General features: G+C 38.0%; 2 protein-coding genes across 3 annotated transcripts in view; both read left to right on the top strand.

Moving 5' to 3' along the window:
• The first annotated feature begins 969 nt into the window (after window positions 1-969).
• Opa1 (Opa1 mitochondrial dynamin like GTPase) lies at window positions 970-6,329 on the top strand. 2 transcript variants are annotated; one of them, XM_011309303.1, is made up of 7 exons: window positions 970-1,183; window positions 1,717-2,096; window positions 2,367-2,495; window positions 2,766-2,810; window positions 3,478-3,561; window positions 3,762-5,954; window positions 6,107-6,329. In XM_011309303.1, the coding sequence occupies exons 1-7, from the start codon at window positions 1,155-1,157 to the stop codon at window positions 6,169-6,171; spliced, it is 2,925 nt and encodes a 974-aa protein (XP_011307605.1). In that variant the 5' UTR covers window positions 970-1,154; the 3' UTR covers window positions 6,172-6,329. The 2 variants fall into 2 exon arrangements, with proteins under 2 accessions (XP_011307605.1, XP_011307613.1); XM_011309311.1 differs by lacking the exon at window positions 2,766-2,810.
• A 338-nt stretch (window positions 6,330-6,667) lies between these two features.
• Nuak1 (Nuak family kinase 1) overlaps window positions 6,668-20,387 on the top strand; it is a 20,910-nt gene continuing 7,190 nt past the window's right edge. The window contains exons 1-4 of the mRNA XM_011309280.1: window positions 6,668-6,982; window positions 13,048-13,164; window positions 13,224-16,319; window positions 17,064-17,233. Of these exons, the coding sequence (XP_011307582.1) occupies window positions 13,067-13,164; window positions 13,224-16,319; window positions 17,064-17,233 (3,364 nt within the window). The 5' untranslated portion in view covers window positions 6,668-6,982; window positions 13,048-13,066. The remainder of the gene's footprint in view (window positions 6,983-13,047; window positions 13,165-13,223; window positions 16,320-17,063; window positions 17,234-20,387) is intronic.

Below are 20,387 nucleotides of genomic sequence, written 5' to 3'. Positions count from 1 at the left end.
CCTGATACTTTTTCAAAAATTTCGAATTTTTCACATTCAGTGAAAATTTCAGTGAATAGCTCCTCGATGTTCATGTTACCCTAATACTTTTTCAAAATTTTCGAATTTTTCAATTTCTATACTTATATATATTTTTTTACTCGATACTTAACTACTCGATCTTTTCACCATATGCCGACATACCAGGGACCTACATTACTAGCTGTTGGTATTGGAGGGATCTGCATTACCGACAGCCTGTATTTCAGTAGACTTAAAAATTCTAAATTTAAAAATTAGAAATTTAAAATTTTTCGAAATTTTTGAAAAAGTATCAGGAGAATATGAACGTCGAGGAGGTATTCAATTTTTAAACGATATCTTGAATAATTAGTCATTTACAAAAAGAAAATAGGAATTATTTAAAAAAAAAAATGAATAGTGGCGGGATCGACCCCCAGCCGTCGGCGTGCTAGCCAAGCACGTTACCGATAGGACAACGCGCTTATTTCAAAAATATAATTTTATTAGTAGTATATATTCAATACATTGAAAAATTTTTTTCATTTGAAATTCCACAAAATGTGGCTTCCCCCTTCCGCTCGTTCTACAATCGGCTAAATTTCAGTTAAACAAATAAAAAACAAAAAGCATTCATACCGCAGAATTATTCTCACATATTTCTGGGGTTGCAACAAATTCTTCAACATTATTTATCCTCTGATTTTCCTAGATAACTACTTGTTAAAAAATAAAATTCACTAATTTTGTTAAGTTCTGGTCTGCGGAATATTTTTTAAATAAAAAGAATTCAAAAACGGAAATTCTTTTGACTGTCAATTTCATCCCTAACTTTATATTTTGCGGGAAAAATCCATTTATAGTATTTACAAAATTGCAATATCCTTTTATTATTTGTGTAATTTTATTGTTTTTACATAAGACCGGTGTATTATCAGAGCGGCATACGGCTCTTCCCGCAAGCTTTAATGTTCGAGTTGCAAAAGGGGGTTGGGGTTACGATTATATGATAGCTCCTCCTGGAAAAATTGAAATAAAATTGATCTGAAATGAACTAGTCCGCAACTTTAACAACCCAATACTGTGAATTAATATTCTGATGAATATCAAGTCATTACAAGTGAAGAGAGGTAGAGGCCCAAGATAACTCCAAAATGAAGCAAATTTTGAGTGGAAACTTCGGGTGAGCTTTATTATTTGTTTAATTCCCATGTCTGTTGTCCCTGTCATGCACTCCAATATTTGCGAACGAGTAGAATAAAAATGGTCTTTATCTCTGCAATTTTCATGCTTAAATTCCAAAATTCAGAGGAATTTGTCGTCATTTTGGAGTGAGTGATAGGTTATATTTCCCCTGCTCTCTTTAATCATGATGGTACTCTTACGAGTAATTGTTTAAACTATGAACCGGTGGATGACTTGGACAACTGTTCCATTGTCAAATATTAATTTATCCATCGATCAGCATTGATATTTTTCTCTATGATTTCATGATAATTTTGAAAATTCCGATTGTAACCGCAATCTCAGAAATTAAATAAATGTTTTTAAAAACCATGAGCTTAATTTTCTGTTGTCTTTATAAAAAGTCAATATTATCCACTAATTATAATTAGATTATCAACCTTAACAGCTCACTTTAATAATTATTTATTAATTATTTGATATCTTCTCATAAAATGGATAGATTCTTTAATTACATTTTTGTTGTTTCAGATCCAGTATTTTATTACTCTCCAAAAGCTCTCGTCATCCGAAATCTGTGATCAGTACGAGGAATTTAATGTCCGGAAAATTGAGTAGATTCTACCGACCACTATTATGTACCCCACACTCTCGGTATTTCATCAATCCAAATCGTGGATATGCGATGATTGTTGGCCGAGTGTTAAGGGGAGTCTTGAAAATTCGGTATTTATTGTTGGGCGGTGCTGTTGGAGGTGGTGTGACACTCCAGAAAAAATATGAACAATGGAAAGAGGGTCTACCAGGACTAGAATGGATGGATAATGTCATGCCTACTGATCAACAGTGGCAGGACTTTAGAGGATCCTTAATGAATTTAAAAAGCACAATCGGGGATAAAATCGAAATTGGTAAGAATTGAGAGCAAATGTAAAAACACTCGAAAAAATTATTATTACTAAAATTATATCAAGGAATAAGAAAATAGATTCAAAATTCAAAGGAACATTCATGACTTTATTCCATTTGTAATTAATTCATTGGTTTATTTATTGGTGATCCAGTCGTTATTAGAAGTCAAACGAACAATTATCATTTTATTTCATTTATAATTCATATATGCATCCAAAATGGTGTTTTGTAAAATGTTTAAATGATCATTTTTAACGTGGAATATTCAGATCCTCGAATTAAGGAATACGGTGAAGCCAAATACCGAGAATACAAATACTGGTTTAATCAGCGATTAGAGGATGCAATTAAGGCAGCTGAGAGTCAGAGATTAGAGGAGCAAAATGGGGATATGACGAGTGAGTCTCTCGTATGCTGCATGCCAATAAACGAATTTACAGATTGAAAAAAAAATCTGAATGCCTATTCCCATTCTGCTTCATCCCGGCACAATGATCCTCGCCTCCTTTCACATTCACAAAATTCAAATCTCTCTTGTTATTTTAATATTGAAATTCTGGAAGAATCAACATTTGCATGAATGAATTCCTATAGATTCAGAGGAGGTGAAGTCCTCAGAGTGAAATTTCTTCGTTCCGTACTCATATAATTTGGTCTGTTCTATTCAGGTATATTCGATGCACTCAGAGCCATAGTAAACCAAGTGTATGCAGGTGTGTAATAGAAAAAATTTAAAGTGGAAAAATTACATTTACACGAAGAGAAAAGAATTTCATCATTTCAATTCAATGCATTTAACAGGGAAATGCATCACATCTTTTTGAACGTTAAATTGTTGGAAGAAATTTATCGGTCAGAAATTTAATTCAACAAATCTCTTAAAATTCTTAATCTTTCAGTCTTTAAAATTCTCTCAAAATTACAACTGTTCATTCGTGTTATTAATTACCAAAAATTTGGAGTACATCCCAATAAATTTAATTTTATTCTTAAAAATATCAATTGTAGGAGATTCAATAATAATTGCATTGAATTTGAATAGAAATAATACTTTTCACTCAGTGGATGGCAAACAGTCTGACCATTCAGTATTTCCAAATGTATTTAAATTATATTTTTCGTCCTTGGAATTTATTTTCATTATTATTAAACATTGCTACAATTCTGAATGGGACAGACCTATTACTCCATTGAATTACCCACGATTGGAATGTTTTTTTTTATCTGCTATTCACCTTCCCAATTGCAATTTCATATGCTATGCACAAATCCTCGATAACATCATTCATGGAATTGTTCTCAAATGGTCGTCTACATTCCAATCTTGAACGCATGAATTACTTATCGCTCACGACTAAAATTCATTCTGCTTTCGTATAGACACAAAAAAGGAACTGGCGAAGAGCTCAGTGGCGTATGCCAGGCCTCTGAGTAGTGATTACGATGAGGAACGCAGGAAAGCTCGTAAGTACTATAAATTCCCAACAAATTTGAGAGAAAAACTTAATGATTTCGCAGAACAATTCGATTAATTTCCAATTCAACTTGCAATTGAATTATTCTTTTGAAATATTTTTATGGAATTTTTTACTTTGGACATTTCACCTTTTCATACGCGAATATTCGAAAATTTCTAATAAATTAATCAGAATATTATATTCTAGAATCTTCACAGCAAAGGATGGATGCAATGCAGGACGAGCTAATGCAGATGCAATTGAAATATCAACGTGAACTCGAGAGACTTGAACGTGAGAATAAAGAGTTGAGAAAGCAGATGCTGTTGAAGGGAAATCAGAAGATCAATAGTCGAAAAATTAAGAAATCTCTCATAGATATGTATAGTGATGTCCTTGACGAGCTGAACGATTATGACAGTGCTTACTCGACGGCTGATCATTTACCAAGAGTTGTGGTGGTGGGAGATCAGAGTTCTGGAAAGACATCAGTGCTGGAGATGATCGCTCAGGCTAGGATATTCCCAAGGGGCGGAGGTGAAATGATGACTAGAGCTCCAGTGAAAGTAACTCTCAGTGAAGGTCCTTATCACATTGCCCAGTTCAAAGACAGCTCACGAGAGTTCGATCTCACGAAGGAATCAGAACTAGCAGATTTACGACGTGAAGTCGAGCTTCGCATGAAGAACAGCGTGAAGAATGGAAAAACCGTGAGTCAGGACGTGATATCGATGTCGGTGAAGGGTCCTGGGCTCCAGCGTATGGTTCTCGTCGATCTCCCGGGGATAATTAGCACCGTTACTGTTGATATGGCTGAAGACACGAGAGATGCAATTCGCCAGATGACACAGCAGTACATGAGCAATCCCAATGCTATTATTCTGTGTATTCAAGATGGCTCTGTCGATGCTGAGAGGAGTAATGTCACTGACCTGGTAGCACAGATGGATCCTTCTGGGAAACGAACTATTTTCGTTCTCACCAAGGTGGACATGGCAGAGGAAAACTTGACGAATCCAGATCGAGTGCGCAAGATTCTCTCAGGTAAACTCTTCCCCATGAAGGCCCTAGGGTACTTTGCAGTCGTAACAGGTCGGGGGCGTGCAGACGACAGCATCCAAACGATAAAAGACTACGAGGAGAAATTCTTCAGGAACTCAAAGCTCTTCAAGGATGGTGTAGTGATGTCAGGCCAAGTGACTACGAGGAACTTGAGCATGGCCGTCTCCGAGTGCTTCTGGAAGATGGTCCGGGAGACAGTGGAACAGCAGGCGGATGCTTTCAAGGCCACACGATTTAACCTGGAAACCGAGTGGAAGAACAACTTTCCGAGGCTGCGAGAACTGGACAGGGACGAACTCTTCGAGAAAGCTAGGGGGGAAATTCTCGATGAAATAGTAAATCTCTCCCAACTCTCCCCGAGGCACTGGGAGGAAGTCCTGATGATGAGAATCTGGGAGAAGGTATCCATGCACGTCTTCGAGAATATCTACCTACCAGCAGCTCAAACCGGAGACACTGGTACTTTCAACACAGCAGTAGACATTAAATTGAAGCAGTGGGCTGAGCAGCAGTTGCCAGCTAAGAGCGTCGAGAGTGGTTGGGAGTGTCTCAAGCAGGAATTTGAAAATTTTATGAACAGGGCGAAGCAGAGTACCGATCACGACGATATCTTTGATAATCTGAAGAACGCAGTAGTCAACGAAGCCATTCAGAGGCACTCCTGGGAGGAGAAGGCCTCCCAGATGCTGCGGGTCATTCAATTGAACACCCTGGACGATAGAAACGTCAATGACAAGAGAGACTGGGACGAAGCTGTCCGATTCCTCGAAAATTCGGTTAAAGACAAGCTCCAAAGCACTGAGAAGATCCTCCAGGAGATGCTAGGGCCTGGGAGGAGGGAGAGAATTTTCTATTGGAAGAGTCAGACGGAGGAGCAGGCAAAACGGTCTGCTGTCAAGAATGAACTCGATAAAATTTTGTATTCCGATAAGAGGCATGCACCCACACTAACTCAGGACGAACTGACGACTGTTAGGAAGAATCTTCAGAGGGGTGGGCACGATGTGGATAATGAATTTGTCAGGTCCACTTGGCATCCTGTCTACAGGAGATTCTTTCTTCAGCAGAGTTTGACTAGAACGTATGGCTGTAAGAAAGCTTTTTACATGTATCACAATGGGCATGAGAATGAAACCGAGTGCAGTGACGTCGTACTCTTCTGGAGGATTCAGCAGATGCTCAAGGTCACGTCGAAGGCTTTGAGACAGCAGATCATGAATAGGGAGGCCAGAAGGCTCGATAAAGAGATCAAGGAGGTCCTCGAGGATTATAGTCAAGATAGTGAGGTCAAGAGGAAATTACTCACTGGGAGGAGAGTCGAACTTGCTGAAGAACTCAGTAAGTTTTAGTCTGATGAATATTCAAGCCACGAAACTCTTGATTGTTACGAATTGGAAATCGTTTGTAGTCTTTTTGAGCTATTGAAATTATTTAAGTGAAAGTGAATAATTATTTTTTTAATAAATGTTGATGATTTCATGTTTTTGCAGAACGTGTGAGGCAAATTCAAGAGAAACTGGAAGAATTCATTCAGGCTTTAAACAAGGAGAAATGAATGAACTAATGCAGAATCTCTCAGACATTTATTATGTAAGCACGCTAATGTACAGCGATCCTGGTGATCGACAGCTTCAGTTCAGATTCATCTCGACAGTGTCATTAAAATAAAGAATTAAAACAACGGTGTAACGAGGGGAATGCCGTCAAACTCGATGTCTTGGTCTCTTCCTTGATTTCCATGTTGCTGATTCCTGTTTTCGAATTTTCGAATTTTTCAATTTCAGTGAATACCAATTTCGTAACACAGAAAATAACATTCACCGGGTCGACTAGTCTCTGACAGCGGAACTGCTACTGAGGAAGTTACCGAGTCGGCTGAGGGGCAAACCCCTCCCCATTGGGGTGGCGCCCTCCCTCTCTTGGGGTGCAGTACTACTACTACCGTTGGGGTCACTCAAACCCCCACAACTGAGCCTCTACTTTAGTCAATCCTCTTTGCTTACACCACTCCCCAAAGTAGTATCCAAAATTAGTAAATAAAGATGGTGGAAAAGGCCGAGTCGTGTGTCGTATCGGTTCCCGCAGAACGTCTTACAAAATGAAGTGGAAACAAATGAAGAAAACGACTGACTGGTCATTAACACGACTACTAGAGTCCCGTGTTGTTTAATTACCCCAAAATCATTGATAATCCTAGTGTAAACACTTGTGAACAACACGTGAGAGTCCACAGAAATTCGCCGACAAGACAAAAAAAATATATATATATAATTTCTCCCCCTCCCGGAAAACGAAAGACGGAGAAACTAAAAATTCTGAAAAGCTCTACAGTTGTATGAGAGGATAATTTTGCTCCAGAGTTCACGGTAAGGGAATAAATTCATTCTATATTTAGGCGAGCCCGAGATTCTCATTGAGTTGTCGTCGGTGAAAATTTTAAAAAAATACTCAAGCATAAACTCAACAATTTATCAAGTGAATTATTCTTAATCCCTCCAAGATGCTGAGAGACGATTTTATCATGTGTGGGTGGATCCACAGCTCAACGACTCATAACCGAAGAAAGTGCAGTCCCTGTTATGTTCTCATCACCCACACACCCATATAACTGATCCCCTTTCACCAATTCTTTTTTAAATAGATTGGGAATTTTAGTTTATTCACTCCGGAGATTATGAGGAATTAATTGCTACGAGTCCTGAGGGTAATCCACTGGGCCTATCCGGTGGAAGGGCTCACAAATAAATATCAGTTGGCTATTTTCGTACTCGGGAAACCTACATACCGATCTTGCTGAGAGATACTCAACTTGCATTACATGTTTAGAGGTTTTTAGTCATCACGAGTATTGACAGGATGAACTGCATTGAGGGATTTTTCCTAGTTCCCTGGGCACTGTCAAAAATTCGGTGAAATTTCAGTCACGAAGTCGTTTGAATTTTTCATTATGTGAGTTTGAATTCAATTTCAATTGAAAACGGTCACTAAAGTTATCATTTGCCTTTTGATTTTAAGAAATTTGAATTTTTCATAGCAAATGATAATGGATTTTGCAGTGAGTGTGAGAGATTAGATTTTCAATAATTTGGAAATGCCGGGAAATTATTGAATTTTTTGCATTTCCACGGCTGTTCAGTGTTATATGGACCTGGAAACTTAACTGGTTCGTCAATGAGGAGTTCTCCAGAAATTTCTCGTCACTTTGCCATTGTAAAAGAATTTTTTACTTTAATTTCTTTTACTTGGGATTTCAAATATGATTTTCCAGCAGTGTAATATTTTTTATGGGGATTTCAAGAAGTGCAGGAGAGACTCACGTTTTTTCTTAGGAATTATTCATCATTGGAATGACGAAACGTTTGAAGATAATTGAAAATTTGGTAAAATGTGTGTTGCACAATGAGTTAATGTGTCACATACGAAATATGTAGGGGTTTTCCTGGTGAAATATTTAGTGTCAGTGGTTTCGTCGTCAAGTGTATTGACATCATGCGGTTGGTCAAGGGGATTTAGGACAGATGAGGTCAGACCCGTTGCAATGGAATTCTTTATTTTCCCACGGATTAGTTGAGTTTCATCAAGAATTTGTTGGGAAAATACTATTTTTTTCGGGTTCCAAGTACTTATGTTATTTCTTGACAACTTTATATGCCTTCCAAGTTATATAAAAAATTCCTCCCATTTCTCAATAATGAGAGAATATTCTGACAGCTCAGAGTGTTCTTGCAGAAATTATTGTTGATAGCGATAAAATTCTGGTTGGGATGCGCTGACTCATCAATCCCTTCGTCGAATCAATCGATAAAAAAAGGAAAAATTGGAGTGATCGCAGTCATGATTCATTGAAGTCTATTGATGAATCGGAGAGATTAACGATAAGAAATGATAAAAATGACTGATGGAAAACGGACAAAAATCATAGAGAGGCCGAAAAAAAAAATTGAAAAATCCACACATATTATTCCTTGAATTGTCCATAATAGTCTACCGGATAAATTCGATTAAACGACGTCTACGTGACCAAGGTGTCGAAATGGTTAATTCAAAATTAAGTAACGTCGCGTGTAATGTAGTTAGCACCTACTTGAATTGCTGATTGCTCTTCGTACTCACAATGAACTACGTATGACCAACTGCATATCAGTCGGATTTAGCTTCAGCATTTCGTGGCCTGTCATCAACCGATGATCCTGCTTCCCAATATCATCCGGCAATTTTTTTATCAACGAAAAGATTTTTTTATTGCAAAGAAAGTCATCCTACAATTTTTTAAAATATGAAAACATCTAACAATTGCAATTGATTTGTATAAATAATGATTCAGATTTAAATCTTCAGAGTTTAGAATTGATTAATGAACGCTGGTTCATTAAATTATCTGTTAGTTATAGCCGCAAAGAGGAAATAGAGCGAAAATTCAAGATTTCTCTATTGATTGGTGCTTGGAGAAGTACTTGTAATTCCAAATTAGGTAATACTTTCTTTTGAACAGGGTTCTGAATGGTTTTAGTCGTTGAAATTATTTCGAAGGATTCAGAGAGGTAGACGACGAGTCAATGATCCATGTAACTCAACCGGAACGATTGACCAATAAATCAGTTAACCACTCATTCCATATTTAGTCTCTCCAGTGATGTCATTCGTAGTTGATGACGAATATCTCGTGAACATTATAAAGATTTTTATGGACGTATTTTTCCAATAATATTCCTTTTGAATAGCCAAACGAATTATTGTATAAAATTTGGGACTGATCGAAAAAAATGATAAATCAATGATAAATGCAGGTGAAACTCATGTATTTTTTCTGACGATGTGAATGAGGGAATGTAAAGAGTATTTTCTCGGTGCATGAGAAACTCGCGAAAAATAGCTCATGAAATTCCTCGGTACATAATAATAATCGTGTGAATCACCTCTAGTGTACCTGACCGACCGTTATGTGACGTTAAATGCAAATGACGTCATGGAGAAGCCAGAATGTTTAAACTGATATCGTCATGTGTTGTGGAAAGCAACTGTTACCTTCATTACTCCTATTTACCCCTGGGTATTACATGTGACTTTGAAATGAGCGACTGCACTCAGCAGGTGGGGCTCATTAAAAGTGCAACACCTTTTCATTCTTCAATTTCAGAACATGTAAATCATAAAATATTAACTGCTGCATTTTATACGAATTTAATCCCTAAGTTCTACATGACAAACCGACTTAATCATTTATTTATCAATTTTCCGGTTTCCTCTCCAGTTTTTAGTTAAGAATAATAATTCATCGTGTTTTGATATCGAAAAAAAATATTGCAACTGCAGTACTTTATTCTGATATTTTTTTATTGATGAAGTCGAAGTAATGATTATTTAATAAATGATTAGTAATCCTTAAGGATTGAAAAGTTCTCTTTGAGGTGGGATTATGTGTTTGATTTTAGGAGCTGTCATTCGTTTAGCTTGGGAATTATAATAATTTTTTGTTCGTCAGGATTTAGGAAATGCTTTTTCATTTTTTGAGAATGTCGAATTCGTAGGACATGTCGCGTTAAATTTATATCCAAGTGGATTGTAAAACGTAAATAGCAGCGTTCGCTCGTCAGCAAGGTTACGACCTCGGCCAAGTAATTCCTGAATGTTTTATTTAATAATTATTCCTCGTGGTTTTCAGGTTGACCCCAGGGAAATGAGAGTCACTAGGACGTCACCCCCCGGTTTAATGCCCACGCGACGGCACTAACCTGACGCTAAAAATAATCGAACGAAATAATCAAGCACCGAGAACAGAAGCCAATATAACTCACCCCGCACATACACACCTTGTGAAAATTAATCATTATTATTGCTGTTAATTATCAATTGACATTGCTGAATTATTCTCTTCAACGTTCTGGTTTTTACCCAAAATTCACGTTTTTTTATTTTCATTTTTATGGCGAATTATCGATAGGATTGACCTGAAAAAATATGATATAAAATATTTTTGCGTTTTGTCATTATTTAATGACTCGTGAAGTTTCAAGGTGGTGCCAACATTTTTCTGCGTTTTTTCTTAGCGTAAAAAAACATGAAAATCATCGCCTCATTACGAAATTTTGTCATTCGCTATTAAATTTCATCAAAATTAAGTCCCAAGTAAATAATGCCGAAACTCAAAGACCTGACATTTTTTCACAAAAAACCCTTCGATGATCCGCCAAAAAATTAAAACACGTGGGAAATTGTTCCTATATTGCATATCATATAGTTATCTTTGTTAATAAATTAGCAATATACTCCCGAATGGTTATTTTTTTTCCGATTATTTTCGAGATGTCATAAAAAATATAATTTTCAGAAAAAAATAAAAAATAAAAAAATTGATGCATGAGATCAAATTAAAATAAAAAAACGTGACTTTCTGGCTAACATAGTGTCGAAAATCCCTAGAATTCTTCTTCAGTCTCTACATTATGGAACTTAAAAAAAATTCATTTTCGTCAGTCCAAAATTTGAAAATTACAGTCCCTTCCACCCCACCACCCAGTCTGATCACCCTTCGAAACTTCCGCCATGAAAAATAAAAACCATTTTTATGTGTTCGGATATCCCCCGAGTTATCGATCGTCCCAACTCATCAACCCAATTTTTAAATATAACAGAGAAAATGTAGAATGATTTTTTACGAAGAAATAAAAAAACCAACGAAAGAAAGAATTATAATCTATCCTGGGGAGTCTTTAAGGGACTATTTCTCTTGAAATTTCTGATTCGAGGGGAATGAGATAAAGAAAAACAATTGAAAGTTGTTGCGTGATATGAATAGAGTGATGGGAGGATCATTGCCAACTTTTCTTGTTAGAGTTTGATGAATTTCATGAGCCAGAGGAGAAACTTCAATTCGTGTCAGCTTCATTCATTGCTTCCATCGTATAATTCACTTGGTTCTATCGACGAACATGATGAAGACGTCCTCTAGAACTTCTATTAAGTATTTGATTCCGTTGAATTCTTCTACTACCATTTATTATTCTTTTTCTAATTTTTCACAGCTGTCAGTTTTTTTTTGCATGCACCTGTCACTTCTCCCCTTCAAATCGAAGATTGCAGACTTCATGATTATATTTATGTTCTCCAGAATTTTGCAAGTGCAGATTAAAAACTTCACGCTGAAATAAAGAAATTTAATTTTTGGTGAAGTGTTGAGCAAAAATCGATAGGAAAGTGGAAAAGTTACGCGAATAAATCCTTAGATTTTTTAATTCAGGATTCCTCGGGAAATTTCAGGAATGCCTATAATTAGTCTTGGGGTTAAAATGATTCATCTGATTTTCTAGAAGAAAAATCCCACACGATGCGGATCTGGACATATGGTGAGAAAGGAACAGACACAAATGCACATGAGATTTCTTCCCAGAAACAACATCTCGCGTCGTTTCGCCCCATTTGTGTCACTTTCACCTTGAATCTCTCTATTTAAGATTAAATCCCATCTCTGTATTCCAGAACTCTGGAAAAAACACTCATTTTATTTCTCTGACGTAAAGTCGCTGGAAAAAATTAATTTTCACATCAATAATTGCGGTAGATTATAAATTTGTTAATTCGACTCGCGAATTTTTCTAATAGTAAAATTCATTGAGACTCGATATGTTACCAAAATTGATAATTTTGGGGACTTTTCATTACCTCACAAACATTGTTCTACTGAATCTAAGAAGGCCTTGAACAAGTAACTTGAAAATCTGGCGTGAATCCATTGAAATGCTGAACGAAAAACGTAACTCGTTGAGTACCAGATTTCAAATGTGTTAGTATTTGTATTGCGAATTTTGCTTGGTGGCGATTTTCGAAACAAGACCTGCACACATGTGTGTTTCAAACTTGTTGGTTCTTCTTTTTTTGTTAGTGAAGTGAGTAAAAGCCAAGAAGAAACGACAGGGCGACACACGGCGTCTTCTGTGCACCGAAAATAAACCCTCTACAACATTCTCGTTCTGTCTTTTCATCTAGGTCCCGATCAGATCGGCGAGACGCTTGGCCCGTAGGTTTTACTGATGAAAGATTGAAAAAAAAACAAACAAAAAAAAGAGGAAAATCTATTGGGCGAGATAGAAAAATTGCACGAGGGTCAAAAGAGCTGCTCGAGATCCACTCATTTTTCAGAGAGAAACAATTTTCTTTTTCTCTTCATTATCTTGATATCCTCATGGGAGTGAACTTGCGCAAAATTTATTTAATATGAATGACTGCCAAATTTGGGAGATATAAATGTGGGAATCAGTACGGAACCAGTCAAACTGGTTTTGCCAATTTTATTTAATTGGTCTTTTGTTAGTTCAGATGTAGATAAACGAAATTTTTGGTGGAGAATTTTCGGTGAGCTCTTCCAGAAAAATCCCCAGCTCGCTAACCTGAATACCATATTGTCTCCCACAATGAGCCCTTGAATCTGTTACAGTTCCTGAAAAACGGTAAAAATGGTGGTCGGCGAAGCGAGCATTCACAACATCATGGGAGGGATGGAGAGCACAGGGGGTGTGCGACTCCACAATCACAAAAGAAAGTTGAAGCAAAGGTAAATTCTTAAAAGCACCTATCAAGCCACAATCCAATTAACTCTCTCTCTCCCTGCAGATTCGACATAATAAAAAAATTGGGCCAGGGTACCTACGGCAAGGTTCAGCTAGGAATAAACAAGGAGACCGGCCAGGAGGTCGCGATAAAAACAATAAAAAAATGTAAAATAGAAACGGAAGCGGATCTCATTCGAATACGCCGTGAAATTCAGATAATGTCAAGTGTTCAGCATCCAAACATAATCCACATTTACGAGGTCTTTGAGAATCGCGAGAAGATGGTGCTGGTGATGGAGTATGCAGCAGGTGGAGAACTCTACGATTACTTGAGCGAAAGGAAAGTCCTGGCCGAGGAAGAGGCACGTCGAATATTCCGTCAGATATCAATCGCTGTTTTCTACTGCCACAAGCACAAGATCTGCCACAGAGACTTGAAGCTGGAGAACATTTTGCTGGATCAATCTGGCAATGCGAAAATCGCTGACTTTGGTTTGTCGAATGTATTCGATGATCACAGACTCCTGAATACCTTCTGCGGGAGCCCCTTATACGCTAGTCCAGAGATTGTCAAGGGTACACCTTATCATGGTCCTGAAGTGGACTGCTGGAGTCTTGGAGTGCTCTTGTATACTCTAGTTTACGGTGCAATGCCCTTCGATGGTTCTAATTTTAAAAGACTAACTAGACAGATCTCAGCGTCCGATTATTTCGAGCCCAAGTGTCCTTCGCCAGCCTCACCCCTCATCAAGGACATGTTGACGAAGTGCCCATCGAGAAGAGCAGACATCGAGAGGATATGCTGTCACTGGTGGGTCAATGAGGGTTACGATCAGAATTGCCTAGACATTGCTGAGGATTTGGCTGCTCAGACACCTGTTAGACTCGATCTACTGCTCTCTCTGGTGCCTCAATCAGCGAGTGCTGATAAACTAGTCGTGGGAGATCCCAGACCTGAGCCCCCAGTCTCCAACATGTCCTCGGAGACTCTTGCGCCAACCAGGTGTCACTCTGTTGGAAGCCTCATGGAGCTTGACAGATCGACTGATGACAAACTCAGGGACATTGTTGAGGGTATGGAAGAGGAGCGAAGCGCTCCTGGTGATACCAAACGCAAATTGGAGCTCACTCCCTCCATGGAGGAGACTGTAGCTGCTGGTACGAAGAAAAAGGAGAGGTCCAGAAGAAAGGAGAAGGATGAGGACAGGGAGAGGGAACCCAGGGCCTACAAGTCCTCGTCCAGGCATCACTCAGCCCCCATTGGGGCGTCTATCACTGAGGAACCTATGGAGGTCGATCTCAGGGATCCGGAGTCTGCAGATGCTCTTCTCGAGATGCTCAAGGAAGTTCAGGAACAGGAGAGGAGCAAAACTCCTGTTGGCACCGAACCAAACTATCAAAATGCTGAAATTAAGGTAGGAGAGGAGAAGAGTCCAAAATTGGGGGCTAAGGGTAAACAAATTGAGATGGAAACTGCAGCAGCTAAGGGGATTGTTGATGGGAATGGAAAAGAAGCTGGAACAGAAGTACAGGGTTTTTATTCAAAGGATAAATCTCAGAGCGAGGAGAAGAGAGTGAAGACGAAGGCGAGTGATGAGGAACCCGCGGTGGGACCTGCCAAGCCCACCGAGAGGAGGAGATCTAAGATCTTTGAGACTGCTGAGAAGTTCAATCAATTGGCTAGTAGTGCTTCCATGGAACCCGATAAGGCGAAAAAGATTTTTATACCTGGGGTGAATGTTGGTGGAGCCAAAAGGGCGTTCGAGAGGAAGGCCAGCTTATCTTCTATCGCTCCTTCTAGTATCAAGCAGAATTCTAAAGTTGCTGATATTGATAAGACGATGGAGAAGGGGGAGGAGAAAGCTGGAGGGAATGAGGGGGCAGCTAAGGGAGTGGAGTTGGCTGAAGAGGAGAGAAAACGGGAGGAGGAGAAAAAACGGGCTGTGGATATTATTGCCGGGGCCCTTGGCAAACCCCCAATAAAGAAAGCCCTGAACGGCTCGCCTCCTCTGACCCCTCAGACTCCAGATCCAAGAAGAGTTGGACTAAAAATCCAGGTGGGTCCGAATGACGTGAGAAATGCGACAATCTCAATAACAACTCCAGTGGACGAAAAATACCCCGAGTTCGAAGTAACATCTGGCAAACCAGTGATGGACCACTCAGTCGTCACGTCTCCAGGATCAAAGAGCTTGGACACTTCTTTATCAGAGGAGCCAACGATGTCCAGCAAAATAGAGATAACCCTGAAGAGTGCAACCCTTCCAAGACAGAGGAAAACAAGTAAAGCAGAAATAGTCCTCTCTGGATTCAAGCCACCGTACAAATCTGAAGTTGAGGCCAAGATTGATGCCTTCCACCCACAGAAATTGAGAACTCAGAGGTCAGAAGTGGCATTCCCAGTGGGTGGGATTGTCCCACAGGCCAACAGATCTGCAAGTCTTGAGCCTGAGAACCGAGGAAAACCCAGTATCAAGGAGAGAATTATCCCGATATCTGTGGAGCAAGGGCACCAGAGTCCTCCACCTCACGCCAAGCCACCAATGCCCCAGAGATCGTTATCCCAAAAATCTGGATCCTTATCGAGACAGTCGACTGCTGACTCTGACACTGACAGTGCACTGGGCTCCACTGTGGGCCCTGAACCCATCCGAAAGAGCCCCAGGGAGTACATCATTCCCATTGCTGTCGAGGGAGGCGGCTATGTCACCCCCAGGTCTGGAAGTTTGGAACCCGAAAGCAAAGGGAGCACTCCCACCACTGCTAGTGCACCGAGGTCCAAATTCGGGAGACCTAGGAGAATGGGATCTCTTCTGTCTGATGCTAGTGAAGATGAGTCACCTTTCTCAACACTACACAGGGATAGTGATGACCTTCTCCAAAGGCACATGCACCGCCTTAGGAGTTCTCGACCCTCGAAACAGGCCCCAGAACATGCAGACAGCCTTTCCTCCGGAGAGGATGACGATGACGATGGTTTTGAGTTGCTGACAGCTGAAAATCTCTTCTCAACTCTGTTGTCAAGGGTCAGAAGTTTAACACAACGTCTGAATGTCGATGATAATAGAGGGACAGGCTTCCCCAGGAGTAGATTGCTCGAGAGATTGGGGTCGAACTCCTCTCAAGGTTTTTGGGGAATGCACGAGCCACTTTCAAGGTATTCACATTTAAAAAAAAATGAATTTATAGTCTAGTTAATGATTGAATTTATCTCGGGGATGATATTTACATCGTGTGTAATTCGTATATTGAATTCTAATATTTTCCTTCATCCTTGCAAGCCACGACTGCTTCAGGGAAACGGAAATAATCACAACGTGAGTCAATCAGTGTAGAAATTCAATTCAACAAAATACTTACAGACACTATTCGCTATTTTTTCAACTAGTGTTTACTTTTATTTCCATCTTCATTCACGTCTCCATGTTCTACGGTAATTCAGAAGATCTATTAATGTATCCCTTGGCATCACTTAACTGGAGTTACAATTTCAAAACTGCTGTTATCGCTTTTGAGCACGTGAAAGTATTGAATCTTTTGGTGCACCAAAATAAAATGGGACTGATATACTTGAGGCAATATATTCTGTCGAGTCAACTGCTTATACTCAAGCACGCCTATCAATTTCACAGACATATCAGTTTCAGCCGAGTATATTTTTTTTTCTCCTATTTTTATGATCAATTAAGACACGACACACTTGACTATTTTTCTTTTGATATTTATCTTGTGATTATTTTGGGAGGGAGAACGTGAAAGATTATTCTCTCGACGGAAATTATTATTTGATTCAAAGTGATGGAAAACATCGAGTAGCTCTTCATTTCAATTATATAATGATTGATTTTCCGCGCTGAAGCGCTAATTCCGAGTCTCGTAATTAACTGAAAATATTTTGCAGGCGGATGGCAGAAACCCCATTCAGACGTTCCATGAGTCGGGACACAGATAGATTTGGTAGAAAGGACTCAGCGATGTCGTCGAATCCAGCGACTCCTAACAGTCTAGGAAGGAGTACACCTTCCCGGGAGAGTATGTTCGATGCTGGATCCTCCAACACCCTCCCCAGAGGTAAGAGCGTGCGACACGTTAATTAATTTACTATTTACAGTGGAAGCGATTTTCAACAAAATCTCCTTCCCAGAAAAATTACGGGTCTTCAATTCGATAAAGTCCGAAATATTCGAAATGCTCATTGAATTAATGAGGCGAGCGGGAAAAATTCAAAAGAATAAATATCCGCTCTGAAGTATTATAAAATAAAATCGATCCACTGTAAAATATAAACATAAATAAACCGATGAATACGACAAAATCAAAGAGACACAATTGATGTTGTATCATGTTGTGGCACGCCTTCTCAGAAGCTTGAAGATCATGTGATAGCCCGTAGTTTTGCTTCCGCAACTTCTCTATGACAATAAAAAAATCTCCCTTTTGTTTTTCCATCTATTACTGACGAACAGTTAAACAGCAAAGCTTCTGTAGAGTCGTGAGGCGTCTCTATTGAAATAAAAGCCGAAGGTCTCGTCATCGAACCCACGAACATGACTGGGGGATCGATGACGAAATTTTGGATATATTAAATTTTGTATGCATCTCCTAGTACCTATTAGCTGTTGTCGAGTCGTTGATAGACAAAGCACATCATTTTTCTGTTAATTTTTAGTGGTTTATTCACCTCTGTCATATATTTTTCAATTATCTTTCAAACCCAATAATTACATCATTCACTTTTGCCTGTAGATGTTTTTGCACATTTCGTACTAACAAGGAGTTCATTAGGGAATGATTATTGCGAGGGATGAGAGGATGTTTAATTAGTGGAGTCATTTAAGCTTCTTGAGGAAATTGAGAAGATTCACTTGTTGCTTCTCGTTCTTGTGTAATTTTTTAAAGCCAGAAGTCTTGAGATGTTTGGATTCATAAGAGATACAAGTCTTTGTCGAGATTTGATGATTTAACGAGGGATCATTATTTTATTCAGAAATCGGCTTGTCTTGAATTTAATCATTTCATTATTTTAAGGGTATAAATATTTAGAAAAAGCAGGAGATTAATGAAGAAAGATTTTTCCAGTGAAGGTTCTATTCAAATTATTACTATTACTACACCTCTGTATATTTTACCTGCATGATTCCTCACTTTATTTATTATTCGTGAAATTGGTAGTCGTAAATTTGCGTTAAGTTTTTCCTTATTCCATGTGTAAAAATTCTGAGATACCTCGAAATTTCCGGAATTCTTCAGATTCAATTATTTCAGTATTGACTTCTCCAGAAATTTCTTAAATATCTCATTATTTTAACTGAAATATCTTGGAATATCGTGCCATATCGATCGAATTTTTGACAAGTCCTCGAAAATTGGATCAAATATTTCAAACAAAAATTCTGTATCTTTCATTCAAATATATTTTCCAAAAATTTCCCCTAAATCGGTTTGATCCGCCAAAACAAATTGTAATTATTTAAATCATCGCATTGACAAAGTGGATCTTATCTGTTTTTTTTTTATCATTCATAGCACGTTGTCATGTCAATGGCATGAATGCACGTAAAATAACACGTATGACAACTGTTCATTCCGATAGAGTAATGGAAATAATAGAGAAAAGTACCTGCAAGTCCTGCAAGAGAGTTCAAGAAATAGGATATCACAATTGAATTAATAGCTTACATTTTCATCTAAACCCGGTAGATTTATTTTTTATTGCTGCGTTGCTTATGTACGAATTCTGTTCACATAATTTTATTTAATTACCTTCATTCATTGTAACAGCGTAATCATAGCAAATATCCCGGAGGAAAGACCTAGCATCTACCAGAGTTATTAGAGCATGGAGTTTTTTTTTTACACGTTCATATACAAAAAAATCATGAAGACATTATGATGTCCATTGGGATAGTAATCGTTCAGATTAAATTTATTACCAAATTCATATCAAACCCATTCATTAATTCAAGTAGTGGATTTTATTCCAAGTCCCTTCGAGCTGTCCAAAGTCTATCGTCGACTCTTCAATCAGTTGGAGAAATTATTTATCGAATATTCATTTCAATTATTGTATTGCCCATCGTGAACTGATGGTTTGCAGATTGTATTTTCGGTAAGAGATGATGCAAAATATAAATTATAAAGGGTCTTCATTCTATTTATTATTATTTATTCGTCCAAGAACTGATGACTGAAAGATATTTTCTGTAGTTCCATTTATTATATAAAATATTAAATTTAGTTTCAATGTGTCAAAAATTATTCCGCCTTTTATGGATTTGAATTTCATTAGCTTTTAATTAGCGCAGTAATCATTGATTCAATGAAAAAATTCCAGTAATTTATCTAGTATAATAACTCAATAATTCTCTCATAAAAATAAGAATTGAATGAGAAATAATTTCTTATTCAATTGAATTGAATGGATTCGAATTTTGATAGTTGTTATATTGAATTGATAACAATTTTGGCTGCTAATTAAATTTTTTTCCATTGGACAGAAGCTCTGAGAGTGGGGAATGTGAATTTTGAAAGCCCTCAAATACCGAAAATACTCTCTAATAGTTATCACCAATAAATTAAAATTCGATCAACTGACTCACGGTCTTTTGACGGTTGTTACAGCGACCGTGCGAGTGACTCTCCGTAGGCGGGTGGACGGTAATCCCCAGTAGAAAAAAAAATAGATAGAAAAATACCAATTAGGTACCAATACCAATTACCTAATCTAGCAAGGAATCAGATCATGCAGTCATCCATTTTTTTTTTTTCGTCTCATTGACATTATATTTATCTAATTATGGAACGCAAATTCAACAAGAGAAAATTCAATGAACCAGAGATAATACTCCTGTTTTTAATATTCGAATGAAGAAACGGTCTCGTTGATGCGAGATTATGAAAAGATTATTGTTATTGTACAGTTGGAAATAAAAATGTTGAAGATTGTCACATGCAGGACGTCTGAGGATTCTCAATCAGATGTAATATTTAAATATTAAATAAAAATCAAGCGAATATGCTCGATGTTAAGTGTATGGGCTAGTAGGTATCACTGTTGGAAGTTCTTTGAACCTCAGAGTATGATTTTTCCCAAAATATCTCGATCAATTACTGAATTGTTTAAAAATTTATCAAATGTTACATTATTGATAGAAATTACCCCAGTGTGTGAAAAAAAAACACATTAAAATTATTGTATTGTATTAATTTTCTTGTATTGGAGAAC

The sequence above is a fragment of the Fopius arisanus genome, unplaced genomic scaffold (genome assembly GCF_000806365.1).
Source record: "Fopius arisanus strain USDA-PBARC FA_bdor unplaced genomic scaffold, ASM80636v1 scaffold00003, whole genome shotgun sequence".
Lineage (NCBI taxonomy): Eukaryota > Metazoa > Arthropoda > Insecta > Hymenoptera > Braconidae > Fopius > Fopius arisanus.
This window is presented reverse-complemented; position numbering and strand designations above follow the sequence as displayed.

What these genes read in the sequence shown, in the direction of transcription:
- Opa1 (XM_011309303.1), top strand. Translation starts at nt 1,155, where the DNA reads ATGAAGCAAATTTTGAGTGGAAACTTCGG. An exon ending in GCAAAATGGGGATATGACGA is followed by an intron (nt 2,496 to 2,765) that starts GTGAGTCTCTCG and finishes TGTTCTATTCAG; the next exon opens with GTATATTCGATGCACTCAGA. An exon ending in TGAGGAACGCAGGAAAGCTC is followed by an intron (nt 3,562 to 3,761) that starts GTAAGTACTATA and finishes ATTATATTCTAG; the next exon opens with AATCTTCACAGCAAAGGATG.